Genomic DNA, 19,678 nt, shown 5'->3' on the forward strand with positions numbered 1-19,678 from the left:
GGACTCTGAGTACCGTCGGAAAGTCATCGTAAGGAAAACACATAAGATGTATGTACAATACTTCCTTACTTACGAACGGTACAAGTAGTTACGCAGGCACTCTATTTTGTGCTTAGGAGATTCTATGAGGTGATTGAGATTTGGTATCTTTCGAGCGGAAACAACGCAGGGTGGAGAGCCACCAGCGGCTCACTACACGGCTCGGACAATCGCAAACCTCCCTTTGCCGATCCTCAGCAGCAGGATCCGGCCATCCAGCAACCAATCCTCTTGAACACTAGCCTTCATATCGTCTATCCTCTTGCCCTCCTGCCCGTAGTAAACACCGCCTCCTCGGATGATATTGTCCGCCTCGCTTCTGGTCTTCACTGCGCCTACCCGCCGCATGACTTTACTCACCATCTCACCAACCAGCTCCGTCTTCGGCACATCGATCAATCTTCCGTCGCCGTCAAAGGCATCGATGATTTGCTGTGCGGAAAACTGCATAGCGCTTGAGCTGGGAGGGAAGAGAAGCTGTGTCTGGATCGATGCCTGGGTGGCTTTGCTTTCGCCATGGATGAGAGTCACCACCTCATTTGCCAGGAGAATCTGGGCAGCTCGTGCCTCGGGAGCAGCGGTGTGTTTCTCCATAGCCGTTGCCACTTGGGAGGGGGAGAGGAGTGTGAAGATCTTGAGATGCTTCTCCACTACCTCGTCCGGCAACTTCACGAAGTACTGTCACAAAATGTGAGTATAGACCTCCCAGGTCACGTTCGGACATAGAGCGGTTTACTTGATACAGCTCAAACGGCGTAGTAAGCTTCTCATCGAGCCACACTGCGTTGCCAGCCGATTTTCCGAACTTTTCTCCAGATGCCGTCGTGAGTAGCGGAACGGTCAAGCCGTATGCGGGATCGAATTGGTCAGCCAACCCCTGACCAGCGCTCTTGCGCATGCGGGATATTAAGTCGATTCCAGCAGTGATGTTTCCATACTGGTCATTGCCTCCAATCTGCCTCGGCGGTTAGTCATGCTCTGCTACGGTCTATAGCAGCGGCAGCCATACCTGTAATCTACAGCCTTTGGTCCGATGCAGATGCCAAAAGTCGTAGGACTGCAACAGCTGGTATGTGAATTCGGCATAGTTGATGCCCTGCGCAGATTCCATTCTAGCCTTGACGCTTTCCCTTGCCAGCATCTGGCCGACCCTGACATGTCTCCCGATAGTGCTCAAGAACTCGACCATTCCGAGCCCATCCAGCCACTCGCCGTTCGTCACCAGCTCCGTCGTTCCCATCTTCGCCTGGTCGTATCCGCGGGAAATCGCGTACGACTGACCGCGCTCGAAGAACCGCCCAATCTGCGCCCAGAGACTCTCGAACTGGTGCCGTATCCGTTCCGCTTCGATCGAATCGCGCTCGGTGGTTCGCCCCGAAGGATCGCCCACGGACGCGGTGGCTTTCCCGATCTACATGTAGAAATCCGGATGAGCGATGTATCGACGGAGGAGACATGGTAGGACTGCAGCTTACGAGGCCGATCGCGTGGTGGCCGTGGAGGTAGAAGTGGAGAAGGTTCATCAATGGGAGTAGATGGCCGACATGGAGCGAGCTTGCGGTGGGATCAACACCGGCGTACACCACCACTGGTTGCGAGTCCACGAGAGAGCTGAGCTGGCCTTCCGGTCTATGGGACTCCCATACTTCCACGTCACTACACAGCACCGATGATTGGGAAGACCACAGGATACCCACCCAGTGATGCTCTCAGCGAGGCCTCTGTCCCGCAACTCTTTCACGAGCGAACGTGGGGATGCCACCTCCGGTTGCGAGGAACTCCATCGTATTGCCACGGGTACAATTCGTGGTCGCTGGAGATGTACTGCAGCTAGGCGTAATGTCGAGCGAACGAATAGACGCTCCATGAAGCCGTTCGGTACGGACGTGAATGGGTACTTAAGTGTTCGTCGACGGGCCGGTGATTCGGAATTGGACGCGGAGAAATCTTTAAGTTTTAGTTTGGTGGGGCGCGCACAGGCCACCAATCAATAGCTCCTCGAATCGAAACCCCGCTACTTACCCGCTGCACCGCAAATCGTCCCTATCTTCGCGCCGCGATGCTTAAGCTTCGTCGGCTCCGGGTGAATGTCATTTCCCCGTAATCCTCACGACACGGCATCGGCAGTTGCTGCGGCATTTTGAGGAGCCGGCCGTCAACTGATCAGCTGTGCCCGTGTGCGAAACGCACTCTACGAACCTTGGAATGTGCCCTCGTGCTGTAGCTGCACCTGCAGGGCTCAACTGCAGTGCGATGTACGACACTCATTAAGCTGTTCACAGTCAGCTGCGGAGCTACTCACCTTAACTGTACCTGTTGTCCACAAGCCTCCCTCTGTCCATTCTACACCTCGCCACTATCAACAACGTGTCCCATTCATACGTCCAGCTAGCCCTCAGAACCTCATCAAACATGTGTAAGCCTGAGCTCCTCTATTGTAGCTGTGTCAATTCTCACGTTCGAAGACGTCAGTGCTGTCCTCACACCCCCGTTAGCAAGCTCCACGGTAGTGGATTCTTCCGAAGCGGTAAAACACCACCTTTCCCGGCATCTCGCCTGGCAACGGAGCAGTTCTGACAGTGCTTGATAGGCCCGTTTCGTTGCCTGCTTGGAAGTATCGGAAGAGCCTACAAACAACTGGATTGTCGAGCTATGGTACGGCCATAAAGGCGCAGAATGGCAGTCGGCAGCATTTACCCCGGCAACATCTTCGGAGCTTACGGTAGGTAGCCCGACCTTCTGCCCCACGAAACAACCTTTCTGAATAACAGTGGCGCAGTTGTACGATGCGAGCAAACAATCCCGACGCAAGAAGTGTCTGTACACACTGATGCTAAACTCCACCGGAAACCCGAATCCTCTCCAGTTTACACTGCGCTTCAAGCTTCAAGCTTCCCATTCGTGGATCTGGATTCGGGACCAGACCCATCTGGGAGATGGGCAGATCATCTTTCGGCGGCCAGAGATTGCAGCTTCCGTGTCGTTCGATTCGCTCTTTTCTGATCCGGATTCCGCCTTGTCAGTGAAAAAGATTCGTTCCGGTGTTGAGGGTGTGGAGCTTTTCGATGTTGAGTCGGCAGCGCCAGCTCTTGACGATGAGTGGAGTACCACCAACATGGGTGCGCCGGTATCGCTGGAACACTTCTATGCCTTAGTAAGTTGGAGTTTCTTGCCGTCGGGGAGGCCGAGTGCTGACGCGCAAAATAGGTGAAGATACGGGCGCCGTGGATGGGGCCGCGTCAGGGAACAACCAAATTTGATGTTGATGAGGATACACTCCTTGCTGGCTGGCTACGATCGGATGGCCGCCACGTGGTGGTTCTCGCAATTTCGGGACTCGGTTTCACGACCAATTACATCCGTTCCGAGAGTGGACGAGTACTTCTGAATGCGAGGAATGACAGTGGCAAGCCTCAATCCCACCGCGCTCTTGTCGCTACAGGCTTGGATTGGCATTCGGCTATCAGTGCAGCGTTCGATGAAGCTCGGAACCTGTTGAGGCAGTGGGGAGTTACCGAGGAAACTGCCCCACCAGAGATGGAGCCATTGTGGCGAGAATCATGGTATGACGGTTTGGGATACTGTACGTGGAACTCGCTCGGACGAGAACTCACGCAGGATCGTGTTCTCAATGCGCTGCAAGACTTGCACGACAAGGGCGTATTCGTCTCGACCGTGATCATCGACGATAACTGGCAGTCGCTCGACAACCAAAGGCGCTGGGATAAATTCGAAGCCAATGAATACTTTCCTAACGGTCTGAAAGGACTGACATCCGAGATAAAACGCCGTTTCAAGTACATCGCGCACATCGCTGTGTGGCATGCCATTGTCGGATATTGGGAGGGTGTTTCCCCCGATGGCTGGATCGCTTCCAACTACAAATGCACGACGATCAAGTGGCGTGGCGGACACGACGTCACTATCGTGGACGAAACCGATGTCGACAGAATGTACAATGACTTCTACAGGTTCCTGAAGAGCAGTGGTGTGGATTCGGTCAAGTGTGACGTGCAGAGCGCTCTCTCGGACTTTGATCACGCCGTTGACCGCAAGAGACTCGGCCATGCCTATCAGGATGCATTCAAGGTTAGTGGCTTGAGGTATTTCCAAGCGAGGGTGATATACTGCATGGCAATGATCCCGGACACCTTCTTTCACTCGCTGCTTCAACACCGTGGCCCAACAGTGCTGCTTCGGAACTCGGACGGTCAGTATATCTTAACAGTTAGTGGTGGCCGTGAACGACGCTCATGAGACACAGACTTCTACCCCGACATCCCCGACTCACACCCGTGGCATCTATTCTGCAATGCGATGAACAACATATACACATCCTATCTGAACGTTCTCCCAGACTGGGATATGTTCCAAACCAGTCTCCCTGAATACGCGGGACTGCACGCGGCCGGCCGCTGCATCTCCGGAGGCCCCATCTACATCACCGATACACCCGGTAGCCACTCCTTACCACTGATCGAGCAAATGGGCGCTACATCCATCCGCGAACCCAACCGCCTCGTCGTTCTCCGTCCCGCCGCAGCAAGTATCCCACTAGACCCATATGTAGCGTACAACTCCAACCGCCTCCTCAAAGTCCGCAGCGCCTACGGTGCCGTGTCAATGATGGCGGTCTTCAACGTCTCCACGGACGAAAACTCCGAGCTCATCTCCCTGAGCGAGTTCGAGAACATCCTGGACGGGAAGGAGTACGTTGTGCGCGCGCAGACTACGGGCGAGATCTTTGGTCCCGCGACGCCCGGTTCTGACAAGGTGCTGGTATCGCTCACGCTGCAGGTCGCCGGCTGGGAGTTCCTCAGTGCCGTTCCCGTCACGAAACGCGCAGACTTCGAGGTCGGCGTCATCGGTCTGGTCTCGCAGCTGGCGGGCGCCGCGGCTGTCACCCAGACTTGGATCGGCGACGATGGGACTCTGACGAAGATCCAGGTGCAGCTTAAGGCGCTGGGAACTCTTGGTACCACATCCCACCCCCCCCCTTACACCCGCAGCCCGCTAACTGATGCGTAAAAAAAGGCTTCTACATCTCCGACCTCGAAGACAGAAACATCGACGACATGTTTGCCATCCTTGCTGGCTCGCCGGTGCCGGTACATACGGTGCAGAAGAGCAAGAGCGACAAGAGGGTGCTCGAAGTTGATGTGGCCGCTGCGTGGAAGGAGCTGGGACTGCAGACGAGGTGGAGTAATGAGGTTGTTTTGCAGTTTTTCTTGTAGTGAGGGAGGGAGGGGTGTGAGGGCTGGGGGGTTGGGTTGGGTGGGTTTGGGGTTGTCGTTGGTTGCGTAGGTGGGTACAGCTAGGCTGGACTGGAATGGACTGGACTGTGGCAATGGCAATGGCAATGGCAATGGGATTGTTACTTAGGTAAAGAGAAATACTTAGGTAGGGATCGATATATGAATACTTTGAGACATTTATCCAACTTCGCCTTGAGAGTGCCTTACGGGTGGTGGGTGATACAGCTGGGAATTGCTGCCTACCTACTGGCTGGACGCTGTCGTTCTAAGTCTGAAGTTCTGGTCCTTCTGGAAGACTGGAACTGCAGCTGTAGGATCTGCACGGTTCTCGCTGTGGTTGGTTAGTTGGTACGGTACGGTACAGCGCGCCCCCCCCCCCTATGCAGCTTCAATTCCGCTGGTTTTTGGGGGGTTGTTTAATCATCATGGCATTCGAGAATCGACCTCGGTGGATCATGGCTGAGCACATACTTTATACACTGTTTCCTACCCACCCCACTGCCTGCACCGGATGAGCTGTGTTGTGTTGTGTCTAGAGGATGAGAAGAAGCGGGCGAAGTGAATGGCGGGTGGAAGGCCCTACGGGTGGTAGTGAGAGCTTGGAATGCTGTATCTTTAGGCACTTCTCCGAGTGATCGTAAGTGTGATCATCAGTGTGACTATTGAGTGAGACGTTGAATGGAGCATTGAACGAGACATTGAATGGGGCATTGAAGGGGCATTGAAGGGGCATTGCATACGATGGTACTGGGTGCGTGAATGAGGCATTGCAGGTGATGGTGCTGGGTGAGTAAATGGGGTATTGTAGATGATGGTGCTGGGTGCGTGAAGGGGGCATTACAGACAATGGTGCTGGGTGAGTGAATGGGGCATGGAAGAGATATTGCAGATGATGGTTCTGGGTGCGTGAATGGGTATTGCAGACAAAAATCCTCAGGCATTGGATGGGGCAATGAAGTGTAGTTAGTAGCTATGGGATCCACGACGGATAGCCTCTTTGGTGTGGTTCACCGTCACTCATATCACTCGGATCCCAACTCCGCAACGAGAACCAACATCTTTCCGACTCCACCCCACCCCACCTTCGAATCGAACAAACGCAATGGGTATAACAGTACTCCACAGCTGCGGCTATTATACAGACGGTACCAAGTGCGTACCTGGCAAGATAAAGAAGAAAGAAACAGGTAAGTAATTCATACACCAAACAGCCCTATACCAAACGCCGATGCAAGAAAGAAGACACCCCAGCCACACCAAAACACACACAGTAATGTCCAAAAAAACCCCACCGGGAAAAAACAAATGGTATTTCTTGACCCCTACAAAGTCATGGTACTATTATGTTCCTTCAGCATCTCCGTCAGTCTCTCAAGCTCGCGATTGAACTCGACAATCCTGCCCAGCATCCCCGATCCATCCGCACCACCGCCTGTTACGAGCGGTGCAAGCCGGTATATGAGTGCGTCGAGACCGCTTTCGACAGTGGCTTCCAGTTCCGATAATGGTAGGTTTGCGAATTCAACTTCTGCGCGCTCGACGAGGTCGGTGACGCCCTCGTAGGCCGAACCTACTCTTTGCCGGATCTACCCAGTCATTAGCTGGTGTGAAAAAGGGCTAGAAGAGGAATTGTGGCAATGACAAACCTGGTTTCGCTTGGACGCGCTCTCGTGCTTGTTTCTAACTTCGTCTTGCTGCACAGCCACGAGTTGCCGTTGCTTCTTGATCTCCAGAATCTCTTGTTGGAGCTGTAGCTTCCGTCTGATAGCTTGGCGGTTCCGGACCTGGAGGTTCAGATAGTTTTCGATGCTATCCGTCTGTGGTTTATCAGTCAGCACATAGTTCGAGCTAACAATCGGGCATGGTGGGAAGTATACCAATTGACGCAGTTTCGCCGCGAGCTCCTCCTTGAAGATTCCTACAGCCTCTTTCTCAATTCTGGTTTGTAAATTCGGATAGACGCGGTCGATCTGCTCGATAAGAAGCGTGTAGACAATGTCTGCAGGGTTGACACCTTTGCGGTTACTTTGGGGCGGAGGTGCGATGATGCCGGCGGCTTTGTCGAAACGATGAATCAGGATTTCAACACCATCTTTGGGTTGTTTCTGGCGGGGTTCATTGCCTTCCCCCGCGGCATAGTCATCATCCCGCCGTTTCTGAGCGGATGACTTCCGGTTTTTCTTGGGTTGCGGAGGAGGAGTTTCCTCGTCTTCCTCTACTACCTGGGATTCGTCGATTTCTTCCGCCTCCGCCTCCACCTCGTCCTCGCTCACCTCCGGTTCAGGTTCAGCCTCTGGCTGTCGCCTCGCTTTTTCCTTACCCTTCGCTTTCGCCCTCTGCGCCCGCAGTGCCACCGCTCTTGCCGCGGCCTCGGCTTCTTCCTCGGCAGCCAATCGTGCCTCTGCTTCCGCCTTTTCTTTTGCCCTAGCCTTCTTTTCGGCAAAGCGTGCTATTCGTGCTTCCCTAGCCGCTTCCACCTGTGCCTGCTTAAGTGCACTGCGTTCTGCCTCCTCAGCCTCCCGCTCTTCTTCCTCGCTAATCTTTGGCGCTGCGGGCTTCTTCCCGAGTGATTTCCGTGCAGGGTGTGGTGTTGGCGTTTGCTTTTCGACCATAGGCGAGGCGGGCGGTGGAGTCGGTGGCGCCTTTCGGGTTTGGCGGGGCGATCTTCGGACGAGGACTGGTGGCTTTTCCGGCTCCTCTACCTCAACTTCCACCTCGGGTGTTACATCAAACTCAACAGGTTCGGGCTCGAATGTTGCTACTGGCTCCGATTCCGGCTCTGGCTCTGGCTCAGGTATAGGCTCTGGTTCAACCATAGTCTCGTGCTGCTCATCTAACAATGCATTTTCCTTGCTCCGATGATCCATCCGTTCCTCCTCCACCGGAGGCTCCAATTCCGGTTCCGGTTGCGACTCTAGTTCGGGCTGCGACTCCGGTTCGGGCTGCGACTCCGGTTCGGGCTGCGACTCTGGTATACGTTCCGGTTCCGGCTGCGAGGCCGACTCGTGCCGTGGTGTCTCAATCTTCCTTTTCTTCGCCGGCGACGCCGGTGACTCCAACAAGCCACCAATATCGAACCCAGCTTGAGCAACCGTCCGCGTGCTGTCAATGCTTGTCAACAAAGACCCTTCCCACCAGGAGCTCCTCCAACATACCCTGCACCCCTCAACCGCGCCAGCCTCCGTGCCTCCCTATCGCCATTAACCGCCACCCGCGCCTGTTGTCCCTGCTGCACCGCCTTTGCCTCCGGCGTATCCAAAAACTTGTCGGGACTTGGCTGCCGCGTTCGCTTCCCTCTAGCCTCCGGCGTACCACTTCCGAAGACGGACCGGCGCGGCTCATTGTTGTTGTTGCTGGTCGTTCGCACGTTACGCGGCGAGGTACGGCGCGTCTTCGGAGTCTCTGCCGGTGCGCTCCGGACCGCTGGTACGAGCGGAGTCGGGGTCACGATTGCTGGTAGCTGCGTTGGCGGCGCCGCCGGGGGAGCGGATTCCGGTGTTGCTAGGAGATCAAGATCAAACCCTGGGTTTGAAACCTTGCGCGCTCTTCGAAATTTCAGCATGAAGCTTCCCAGACTCCATCGCCATGCGAAGGGAAGTTTTACCCAGCACCTCGTAACCGCGCAGCCAGCCGCTCCTGGTATCTTTCATTTTCTGTGAGCGGTGAGTTAGTTGGGTGCGCGCGGCTTCGGAAGCGGGGATGAGTTTCGTACGGGAGGCCATTTGAGGGGTTGTGCATTAGGGGAATATTCTTATCGTCGGTCGGGTGAGGCGGCGGCGGGCGACGTTGCTGGTGGGGCGGGCGGCGGGCTGGAGCGCGATGTTTGGGTTCGGCAGGCTACGCGTGCGTGTTGTGAGTTTCCGTTGTGGCTCACGGCCTGTGGATGAGATGGACGGCTTGGCTCAGCCCTAGCCGTTTTCTTTTTGGGCATATTTTCCGAGTGAGATAAAGTGATACAAAGTGAATCCTGGAGTGGTATCCAGTTGTTCATGAATGGCAGAGCATCTCATAGTTGGCTGTAAAGGGTTCTATTTTGAGTGGTGCAATTACTTTGAAGTTTGAGCAAACCCATAAGCACTTGCTCCCTTACCTATGCTAATGGAATGCCACTACTATTCGATCAAAATATCACTTCCGGATGGCAGCAGAGCATCCAGTGAGTCGTGACCTCCGGGTCTAGACGGATAAGATGTAGGTGCAAAACCAAGTCACCTAGGTACTTGATCTGAGAACGAAGCCAATTTTCGATTGACACCTACATACGAAAAGAAGAAAAAAGGAAACTGAAATCCCCACGACCATCTCATCAAAAGCTCATTAGATCTTCGGCACTAGCTGCCTTCCTCGCAATGTCTTCCAGAATTTCACTTTCCGCACCAGTTTGCTGGACCATGTCGTAAAAGGCACCCTTTGCCTGTATTAATTTCCAGGGAGAATCGAATTCCTGAGGATCATAATTAGTTGGATCTGGAAGAGAGGAGGGGAGGTATGAATTGCTTACCAAAACTTTTCCGTCACCAAGAACCAAAATCCGGTCATAGTCCATCACCGTCTGTAATCTATGCGCAATAACAAGCGTCGTGCAGTCCCTAAACTCCTCGCGGATACTCTTCTGGATGAGGGCATCTGTCTCCATATCGACGGCGGACGTAGCCTCATCCAGCACGAGTATCTTGGGCCGCGAAACGATGGCTCGAGCAAGGCAGAGCAGTTGTCTTTGCCCTTGACTCAGATTGAGACCTCCTTCCGAAACCTTCGAGTCTAGGCTAGCAAAGACATTCAGATTTTCACCACCCGTCGCCGAGGAGCCGGATGCCGAGAATGAGTCGGCGGTCAACGTTCCCACAACGTGCACTCGCTGGAGCGCCTCCTGCAGCTCTGCATCAGTGTACTCATTAAACGCGTCCAGGTTGGACCTGATAGTTCCAGAGAAGAGCACGGGATCCTGTGGAATGATCGCGAGACGACTACGCAGCTCACGAAGGTTGACGGTGGAGATGTCGATACCGTCGATGAAGATTGTGCCGGAGGTTGCTCGGATGAACTGGAATAGTGCGAGGGTGAGGGATGACTTTCCGGCGCCGGTTCGACCGACAAGTCCTACACGCTCCCGAGGCTGGACGTCGAATGTAATTCCCTTGAGGACGGGTGGGAGCTCTGGTGCGTAACTAACGTACAGATCGTCGACTTCAACCCTGCCCTCGGTAGGCCATGCAGCGGGCGGAAGAACGCCGCCTCGGTCTTCGGTTGGAAGCGAGGTGTATTCCACAATCCGCTCGGTGCTGTTCATGTCCAGCTCCACATTTGCGTAGCGTCTCAAGGTCCAGATGACGTATCCAGTGTAATTAAGCGTAAAGCTCAGAGCAAAACCCGCCATAGACGCATCGATGTCACGCATCGCGACCACGAGGACTCCGATAACTACCGCGAATACCGTGCCGACAAGACTCATGCGAAGCCCAACCCATCGATTGAACACCCAGTTATACCATGTGCGCTGCCCGAATACGTCGATTCTGGCGAACATTCGGTCGGTGAACCCTTGAGATCGCCCGAATGCTCGGATTGTGGCGACGCCGGTCAGCGCTGCGCCGAAGAGCTCGAAGATAGGGCTTCGGCTGTTGCTTTCTAGCCGTTTGATCTCCCGTGCACCAGCCAGATAGTGGAAGGCGTATTGGATATTGACGCCGAGGCATACCAAGGCAACGAGTAGAACGTAGGGCGAGAGGTAAACACTGGCGTAAATTAGCTATTGCGTTTGCATCCAGGCTCAGCGATACTTACGCGGCAATATTGGTGCCCACTACTCGGAATAAGTTCCACATAAGGTACGCAATGTCGTTCGTCAGACGCGAATCAACAGTCTCAAAGTCCTTGCTGAATCTGTTTAGTATCCGCCCTGTAGGTACAGTATCCAGCCATCTTGCTTCATGTCAGTATTGGCACGAGTCTTGGATGCAGGTAAAAGCATACCGAAGAGGTGCCCGAAGAACCACATTGAGCAATTCATCAAAGAGGACACGTGATGCCCGAAGTGAAGTCATGAAGACATAGCCTTTAAATCGAAAGTATCAGCCAAAAACATAGTAAACTCTTAAGGGAGAGTGTCCATACCGTATCTTAGTGTGCCAAAAAGGCAAGCGATGAAACTCAAAGCTGTGTAAACACCAATCCAGTAGACGAGAGTGTGGTTTTCGGATGCCACAATTGCAAGCCTCTGCAAAGAGTATTGCATCAAACTGGTGATATGGTGTGCAGATACTTGAGCTCCTTCCGAGGTCCAGGACTTGATCCACCATTGCTATACGAACATAATCAGCACCACCACGCGGTTGGGGCTGGAACGGATCGGTTTACTCACCCTTCCTATAAGCAGACATTCCTGGAAAGCAAAGAATATCGCAATGAATACCCATACCCAGAAACTGAGCTCAAGTCAGTAAAGAGAAGCCCAATGGAAGTATGACACATACCCTCCACTCGAAGTTAGATACGCCTTGTATATCGTCCACTTCACAGCACCTCGCTCTCTCTCCTCATCCTGAATGAACTGCAGCGTCTTAGGAATGATGATGGGAGCCCCATGGCCAACGTGGTCAGTCTGACGAGACATGGCACTCTCTCTCGTGATAGTCCTCCGCAGTTCGTTATCTTCCTCTACGATTTGCTCCTCTGCCTCTTCAGCACCGTCTTCTACCTTAGCGATGATACGGTCAAGGATGCCGAGCTCCTGCAAATGTGCCACCGACCCCGCATTTTCGACGGTACCATTTGACAGGAATACCGCATATGCAGCCTCGGACATGCAGAGCTTGAGGTGGTGGGTAACCAGTATACGGGTGCGGCCACGCATCAGATCACCAGTCAATCCGTTCTCGAAGATGTGCTTCCCGACATGAGCATCGACAGCTGAGAAGATGTCGTCCAGGATCAATATTCCGGCTCGTGAGTAAACAGCGCGAGCAAAAGAAACCCTCCAGCGTTGTCCACCACTCAGGTTAATTCCATTGGCACCGATTTCAGTCATGTCTCCGTCGGTAAGCATCTCGAGATCTTTGGTAAGCGCGCATGCCTCGATGGTTCGGCGGTACCTTCGCTCGTGGAATGGCAGACCGGAGAGGATGTTGTCCTTAATTGTTCCGTTCTCTATCCACGGAATTTGCGCTACGAATCCAACGGCATTAGGCAATACCTAGACGTATTAGCACTCTTGTATCCGAGCCATCGCCTTCATACTAGTTGCTCACCCAGTTGCTTGGTGTTGCTTTAGAGTCGAAACGCTCCTCCCAGGCTGGTGCCGGGGGCATCTCGATCCTACCACTGATCAGATCCGCCTCGCCCAGCAGTGCCGATAGAAGCAAGCTCTTGCCCGAGCCTGTACGTCCCGAAACAATGCTCAGTTCGCCGAGAGGAAATTCCAAGTTGATATTGCGTAAGCAGAACCTATCCGCCTCGTCTTCGGCATCCGTATCCGCAGACCAGGCAAAAGTAGCATGTACCATTGCGACCCTGCGCGAATCCGTGGTGGTCTTTTTCATCTCCGCAGAATCGAGATATTTTTGGATCCTCAGAACGCTGACGAATGCGTCGAAACCATCTGTGACCATTTCTGGTACGATCGAGAGAGTCCACTCCAGTTCACCGAAGATGGCCAGTGCCGAGAAGGCAATCGATGGCGAAATTGAGCCATTGATTATCGCATAAACTGAGAGCGCCACTGCTGAGAGAAACACTGGATTGATTCTTCGGCCACCATTAGGCCGAGGGCAAAGACAAACAAAGCGAGAGAACTCACATCCAGACCGCGATGAGTATGGTATCTGCAATGAACACTCTCTTGAGTATACCCAGCTCCTCTTCGCGCACACATCGGATTTTGTGCTCCCATCTATCCTCCAAGGCAGAGAACTTGATTTGCCGGATGCCTTGCAGGGCTTCCGATACAACAGCCATTTTCTTGTCCCTGTATAATTATGAGATTCAATGATCTTCATCCGTATGATTTGGTCCAATGAGCTCCATGGCTTACCTGATCTTCATCAAGTCGTCCTGAGCCTTGGAATATTTCTTCGTGCAGTAGATGTTCAGTGGAGTCGTAACGACTATGACGGCCATACCCGCAACCAAGCTCTGCCACCTACGATAGCAGACAAATCAACACCGTGCAAGAGGTCCAGACGGGGGTCAGAGCACGAACCCGAGGATGATGATAATGAAAATGAAGCCAAATATTGTCCCTGTGAATGACTCGATAAAGATATTCGACAGAGCGCAGAAGGTAGCTATACGTTCGGAGTCTACAGAAAGCAAATTGATTACGCCTTGCTTGGTGTCTTTCAACTCGTCTTCCTCGTCTTCCTTCTCCCCATTGCCTTCGGTTTCGCCTGCTTTCTGCGTTCCCTTGACATCTTTTCTCCGCATAGTTTTCGAAAACACGACGGCAGACAGCTGGTTTCGAAGTGGAATCATCAAACCCATATAAGACAGCCTGGAAGGTGAAGTATGAGCAATGCACACCGCCAAAAAACGGGAAGCCTCGCGGTTATAGAGACTAACCAGTACATATATGATAGAATCATAGTTTCGAAGAGCTTGATGAGGCCGAGTGCTGCAACCCACAGCCAAGCTTGTGTTATGTCGTCTCCCTCTCCTCTGTCGCGCTTTTCCAGGTATTTCAGGAGTTGATTCAAGATGAGCGGTGGGGTGAAGGTCGACAGTGTCGCGATGACAGTCAGGCCCCAAGTCATCATAAATGTTTTCCAGTGCACCCGGAAGATGTGCCGATACAACTTTGGAGACTTTTGGATGGCGTAGAATTCCTCCTGAAGACGTTCTGCTCGTCTTGCACGATCTAGAACAGGAAGGTCCTCCTCATCAAAGTGGCCCTTTTCTACCGCCTTTTGGAGGATCGTGGTTCCCCAGTAGAAGGTATATCGTGAAAACAAGCAAGCAGTTCGCATCCCGTCAACTTGCTGGCCGTTGAAATACACATCAGGCCGTCGCGGAATAAAGACCGCCGCCGTGGCGACCGCGATCGTTGAAAGGACCTGGATGATAGGGAACCAGAAGTCTGGAGTCCTGATGCCCGAGGGAGGCCTCAAAAGCAGGATTGCCGATTCCGCTACCAGGAACGTCATCGCGAGCACGAATAAGCGCCTACAGTGACCAAAACTGGGGCCACAGGCTCGCTCGAGATACAGAAAGATGCTTTGCACGAAGAGACAGGCCTGAAAGACAGGTCAACGTCGTAACCTCAGTTATGGGAGAATCGAAACTTACCCAATTGGCCGTGGAAATCCACGCAATGGCCATTCCGTGGTTGGTCGTCTTGGCCGGAGTCGCAGATACTCTGATTCCGAACGCTATCGATGCGAAAAGACCACAGCAAGCCGCGATGAGGATAATGATCTTCTGCGGTCGTACAATGTAACCAGCCATGGATTCGCGAGTAGAGATTCCATCTTCATCTTCATAAAGTCTGCCTGGAGCTTCCTCGTGGGATTCTTCTTTGTCGGATGCAATTCGGCGAACAAATCGAAGCAAACACAGCAGTGTAGAACCAACAATGACAACAGCGGAAATCACCGCCACTGGAACCTCGGTGTGCTCAGTGATGAAGCCCATCATGCAAGGCACCACCTCGTGCGCACGGCGTTCTCGGACAGTCGCCGTTTGGACAGGCTCGGTCGTCGCACCCAACCGAAACTGTTGTTGACTTGGAGGAATCGATATCCGTATGGGCAGGGTTGGCGGCGCGCTGGTGAAGAATTCTTCAATTCGGTCAACGTTGCGAGATTGTACCTAGGTGGACCCAATTTCTTCGAGCTCACGTCGCTTTATACTTCTAGTACTTCCCTAATCACTCTTTTTTTTCTCAAGTGTTTGCGCTTCTGTGTTACGTTTCCGCTAATCGTTTGAGTCAGACAGCCGTTTTTTTCCTGTTTAGATGTTAGGCAAGTGGACATCACACCGTAATCCGGGCAGACGCGATGGCTCACGGTGAGCAACCAGCTGCAGCACTCTGAAGATGGCGAACTCCGGGTTTCAATTTCGACCTGCTGTAAGACTCGAGTCGATGAAGTGAATGCACGGTCGTATCCGGTTCGGCAGGAGCAGAGCCTTTTCCCGGATCTACCTGCCACTCTTCGGATCGCAGGATCACAAGGAGGCCCGAATCTGCCGTAACGGGTTTGGTCAGATGCGGTAAACCGGCTACAACCGTTTATCTGGGCCTCCCAATGCACGTGACGTGAGGCCTGACGCGCCTATGAGCGGGGGGTAGGATTCGATGATGCTGGTTACTGAAGGTGGTGTATGCCTGTGGGCATTGTTTATTCGCAACTTCGAATCCCGCTGGAGGGATAGGGCCCCGTTTAAGGACTCTCTTTCGGCCCCTTTAAATGATAGACATAAATGGGATGAATCCGTTTGTACCTACCAGAGATACCTATATTATGGACGGGCATGACGTGCTACTCAAAGATCTCCGATCTTCGTATCGATAACACGATAGCAGATAGCACGATGGCAGCAATGGAGGCTTTCGTCAGTTATCTACCATCATGTCAGCAGGAGAGATATCACTCGATTGAATCCACCTTACCCTACTAACTACTGGATAGTGGCATGCCTATCATATCTATCGATGAACTGATATGGACACTCTCTCTCTATCGTATCTATCGCAGGCGTTACACACGACCACCCATGCCCGGCAGACACCACAAGTACGGATGGGGTTGTGTGTTCTTTGGGATCGTTGTAAGCAGCCACCATGGCCTTGTGCGGAGGACCGCACCGGTATATCAGAAGTATTGTCTACCGCATGAAGTACAGAGGTAAATACTTCTTGCTCGAGGCTCTGATGACTTGGTTGTCTGGTCGATAGCTGCCAGGTCCTCTATAGGACGATGAGTCGCAGGATCGAGAATCCGAGCGGCTTGCGAATCGTATGACAGCCCGAAAGATGTTTTGATATTCCTGCAATGCCCGATCACAAGCCCTGAGCCCTAATTGCAATGCAAACTGTTTTCGTTCGGCAGTTGAACGCTGGTTGGTGGACGCATGTTTAAAGTGGAAAATTCAGAGTGTGGGGGAAACTCAAGATTCGAACTCCTCTCACACAAACTTCCAATCCAATACAGTTGTAGCTGAGTCTAGAATTAATTCATATATATATTTTTTTCTCTCTTCCGTATCGTCCGTGGCCGTGGTTTCGTTGCTGGGGCGAAGAGGAGCTTTGGAGCTCATAGCAAAGACTGGCGACCCATAACCACTGCAACCCGTACGACCGTCACACATACACCCCCCATCTAACTTCTCCAACCACCCACCCCCCCCCGACTTCTCCCCCTCACCCTCTCTCTCTCTACGTATTCCTTCGTTTCCCAATTCCATAACCTTCCCGCAGAACCAGCTCTTCAATCCTCACAATAACATTGAACTACTCGTCTGTCTCTCCTCGTGCGCACCCCGATCCACAAGCAACCTCACGATCACCAAAAAGTCGCGGCACATTGTGCAGCCTTACCACCCTCTCCACGGGCTCGGTTACCCGATTATTGCGCCTTCCATAAGGCTTTTCAACCATGCCCGCGGCGCTCGCACTTACCGTTCACTGGAGTGAGCGCGACGAACCCATCTACAGCGCTCATTTTGAGCCTCATGGGAAGGGCCGGCTCGCAACGGCAGGCGGTGACAACAATGTCCGGGTATGTTGAAGCGCCCTGTCGTTTCTCCTTCCGTGTGGGGATCGATTGCTAACGCTCTGTTGCGCCTGCAGATCTGGAAGTTGGAAGGCGAGGGCGACGAGCGGAAACCAGTCTACTTGAGCACGCTCTCCAAACACAACCAAGCTGTCAATGTCGTTCGGTGGTGTCCTAGAGGTACTGTCCTTCCTTCCACGCTTGTTTCCTTTGATCGCCTCTTGCACGGTGCTAGGCTGACCCACGTTCGGCGCCTATAGGTGAAATGCTTGCATCCGCTGGCGACGACGGCAACATCATCCTGTGGGTGCCGGCCGAACCCAACCATCATCATGCAGCCGCTTTCGGAGAGGAAGACCATGAAGACAAAGAAACATGGAGGCTCAAGCACATGTGTAGATCCATGGGATCGGAGATCTACGATCTCGCTTGGTCTCCCGACGGCATATTCTTCATCACGGGAAGCATGGACAACGTTGCCAGAGTGTGGAATGCTCAAACCGGTAGGGATTTTCGCGATGTGAGGCGTTACTGGTATGCTGAGATGTGTGAGGTTTGAAGGTCAGATGGTTCGTCAGATTGCCGAACACAATCACTACGTGCAGGGTGTCGCTTGGGACCCACTGAACGAGTTCGTTGCGACGCAAAGCTCCGACAGATCGGTTCACATCTACACGCTTAAGTCAAAAGATGGGCAGTTCTCGTTGTCGCAGCACGGCAAAATCTCGCGGATGGACCTTCCTCCCCCGCGCAGACGGATATCCTCCAACAGTCCAGCCCCACCGGACATCCCAATGCGCAGCAGTGATTTCCCACCGAACTCGTCAGCGGTGATAGCTTCGCCTGCGCCGTCGACACCCGGGACGCCTACGTCCTTTTCGCTGCCCATGAATCCGCCAATGCTTACAGCCAGCCGCCGTAGCTCCTTCAGCTCTTCGCCGTCGCTGCGTAGGTCGACTTCACCTTCCCCGGCTCTTCCGCTTCCGGCGGTGAAGCCGATGGACTTTTCGCCAAAAGTTCACGGACTCGGCGTGAGGAATACTAATATCTACTACAATGAAACTCTGACGTCGTTTTTCCGGCGTCTAACGTTCACGCCCGACGGTAGCCTGTTGCTTACCCCCGCGGGGCAATATAAGGTGTCTCATCCTGTGGCTGGAGATGGCACCAAGTCGGACGAGATCATCAATACCGTTTACATCTACACACGTGCTGGACTGAATAAGCCACCAATTGCGCATTTGCCAGGGCACAAGAAGCCGTCGATCGCAATCAAGTGTTCGCCGATTCTCTATACACTGAGATCAGCCGGTGTGCCCACGAAAAGCATCACTGTTGACACTTCATCATCGGATGATACAATTCCCTCCCTCCCGCCGCCGGCCGTTACTACTCAGATGGAGCCGCCTTCGACGCCAGGAGCGTCCAAAGACACGCCATCCACTCCCAGCACCCCAACAGCCGCCTTCTCGCTTCCCTACAGGGTGGTCTATGCGGTCGCTACGCAAGATGCAGTTCTTGTTTACGACACTCAGCAACAGACCCCCATCTGCGTTGTTAGCAATCTGCATTATGCTGCCTTCACAGATCTCACTTGGTATGTTGTTGCCTCGCGATGTTTAGATGCTATGCTAACCGTACTCTAGGTCTACGGACGGCCTGACTTTGCTGATGACGTCCACCGACGGATTCTGTTCGGTGGTGATGTTTGCTTTGGGTGAGTTGGGAGAGAGATACACCGGGATTGTCCACGGTCCGGCCACGCCAACGCCAACCTCTGTGTCGACTCCAACATTCCAACCTACCTCGACGCCTAGCAATAGGGCAGGTTCTACACCCATTCCTCCGCTATCGCCGGCTCAGCACCCATACCAGCGCCCAGGCTCTCCTGCTAGGTCTCCATCGGCATCGTCAACAACCTCAAGCACAGCAGTCAACAACCCAACGCCCACTCTTGGAGCGCTCCCCGGCGTAACAGTATCGGGCGTTCCCTTAACTACTCCGCCACAAACCCCTCAGAGTGGAGGAAATGGCAACAGCAGCGTTCTCGGTAAGAGGGATGGAGCTCCCAAACCGTCATCCAAGACCAACTCAAAAGAAGCCGCAGGTCAAACCAGTGCTCCAGCAACCCCCGCCGAGCAACCCGGTGGAGACAAGAAGAGACGCAGAGTAGCTCCGACGCTCGTGACAAGTTCCACACGCTCCACCTAGCCTGACAATATTTTTTTTCTTGCTGTTGTAACACTATGGTAATACTGTTTTTCGGGAAAGGGGCAACTGATTTTTCGGACGGCCTTATATCTCGCTTCTGTCTCGGTTTCTTACACAAGTTTTCGGTGTTTTTGGCCTAGGTATTCTTCTATTTCCTGCGGTTGTTTTTTGGTTTGGCTGGATTGTGGGTTCTCAAATGTACTTTTCTTCTTTTTTTCTTTTCTTTTTTCCGCGCATCCTGTTTTATTTGCCCCTTTAACGTCTCCTTATGGCCTATTTTCTAGTCACTGGGTTCGTACTCCTCGGGGGCCACTTGGTAGTCCAGTAGCATTGTTTTGTTCACTGTATTGCTGTTTTCCCGTGATGTTCTGTAAAATGAAGTTTCAATGTCTGGTGTGCCCCGCTCTTTGACCACAGACCTGTGCCGGTTCTCGCTTGCATGCAAAAAGGCTTGGCAATGTTGTGATT

The 19,678-nt window shown here is 53.1% G+C and overlaps 5 protein-coding genes across 5 annotated transcripts; 2 read left to right on the top strand and 3 right to left on the bottom strand.

The window, feature by feature from the left end:
• Nucleotides 1–3: 3 nt before the first annotated feature.
• BZA05DRAFT_380981 (uncharacterized protein) lies at nt 4–2,156 on the bottom strand. The gene is made up of 5 exons (XM_051481947.1): nt 1,737–2,156; nt 1,515–1,668; nt 1,049–1,450; nt 776–994; nt 4–717 (listed from the first exon to the last, which is right to left on the bottom strand). The coding sequence occupies exons 1-5, from the start codon at nt 1,904–1,906 to the stop codon at nt 193–195; spliced, it is 1,470 nt and encodes a 489-aa protein (XP_051343970.1). The 5' UTR covers nt 1,907–2,156; the 3' UTR covers nt 4–192.
• BZA05DRAFT_365637 (glycoside hydrolase superfamily) lies at nt 2,157–5,283 on the top strand. The gene is made up of 7 exons (XM_051481511.1): nt 2,157–2,455; nt 2,505–2,566; nt 2,630–2,761; nt 2,819–3,193; nt 3,247–4,249; nt 4,304–5,014; nt 5,074–5,283. The coding sequence occupies exons 1-7, from the start codon at nt 2,452–2,454 to the stop codon at nt 5,271–5,273; spliced, it is 2,487 nt and encodes an 828-aa protein (XP_051343971.1). The 5' UTR covers nt 2,157–2,451; the 3' UTR covers nt 5,274–5,283.
• Nucleotides 5,284–6,345: 1,062 nt separating this feature from the next.
• Nucleotides 6,346–9,138, bottom strand: BZA05DRAFT_380986 (uncharacterized protein). Its single transcript, XM_051481948.1, has 6 exons — nt 9,007–9,138; nt 8,899–8,947; nt 8,450–8,839; nt 7,172–8,396; nt 6,941–7,111; nt 6,346–6,880 (listed from the first exon to the last, which is right to left on the bottom strand). Exons 1-6 carry the CDS (start codon nt 9,014–9,016, stop codon nt 6,617–6,619), a joined length of 2,109 nt encoding a protein of 702 aa, XP_051343972.1. The 5' UTR covers nt 9,017–9,138; the 3' UTR covers nt 6,346–6,616.
• A 380-nt stretch (nt 9,139–9,518) lies between these two features.
• BZA05DRAFT_380988 (P-loop containing nucleoside triphosphate hydrolase protein) lies at nt 9,519–15,343 on the bottom strand. Its single transcript, XM_051481949.1, has 13 exons — nt 14,574–15,343; nt 13,851–14,521; nt 13,492–13,782; nt 13,324–13,431; nt 13,090–13,257; nt 12,542–13,037; nt 11,768–12,486; nt 11,656–11,719; nt 11,409–11,595; nt 11,268–11,349; nt 11,079–11,216; nt 9,796–11,029; nt 9,519–9,738 (listed from the first exon to the last, which is right to left on the bottom strand). The coding sequence occupies exons 1-13, from the start codon at nt 14,919–14,921 to the stop codon at nt 9,601–9,603; spliced, it is 4,644 nt and encodes a 1,547-aa protein (XP_051343973.1). The 5' UTR covers nt 14,922–15,343; the 3' UTR covers nt 9,519–9,600.
• Nucleotides 15,344–16,434: 1,091 nt separating this feature from the next.
• BZA05DRAFT_365643 (putative chromatin assembly factor 1 subunit B) lies at nt 16,435–19,612 on the top strand. The gene is made up of 5 exons (XM_051481512.1): nt 16,435–17,005; nt 17,077–17,179; nt 17,260–17,502; nt 17,561–18,596; nt 18,646–19,612. The coding sequence occupies exons 1-5, from the start codon at nt 16,883–16,885 to the stop codon at nt 19,208–19,210; spliced, it is 2,070 nt and encodes a 689-aa protein (XP_051343974.1). The 5' UTR covers nt 16,435–16,882; the 3' UTR covers nt 19,211–19,612.
• The last annotated feature ends 66 nt before the right edge of the window (nt 19,613–19,678 follow it).

Source organism: Tricharina praecox, assembly GCF_024521635.1.
Source record: "Tricharina praecox strain CBS 144465 chromosome Unknown BZA05scaffold_1, whole genome shotgun sequence".
NCBI lineage: Eukaryota > Fungi > Ascomycota > Pezizomycetes > Pezizales > Pyronemataceae > Tricharina > Tricharina praecox.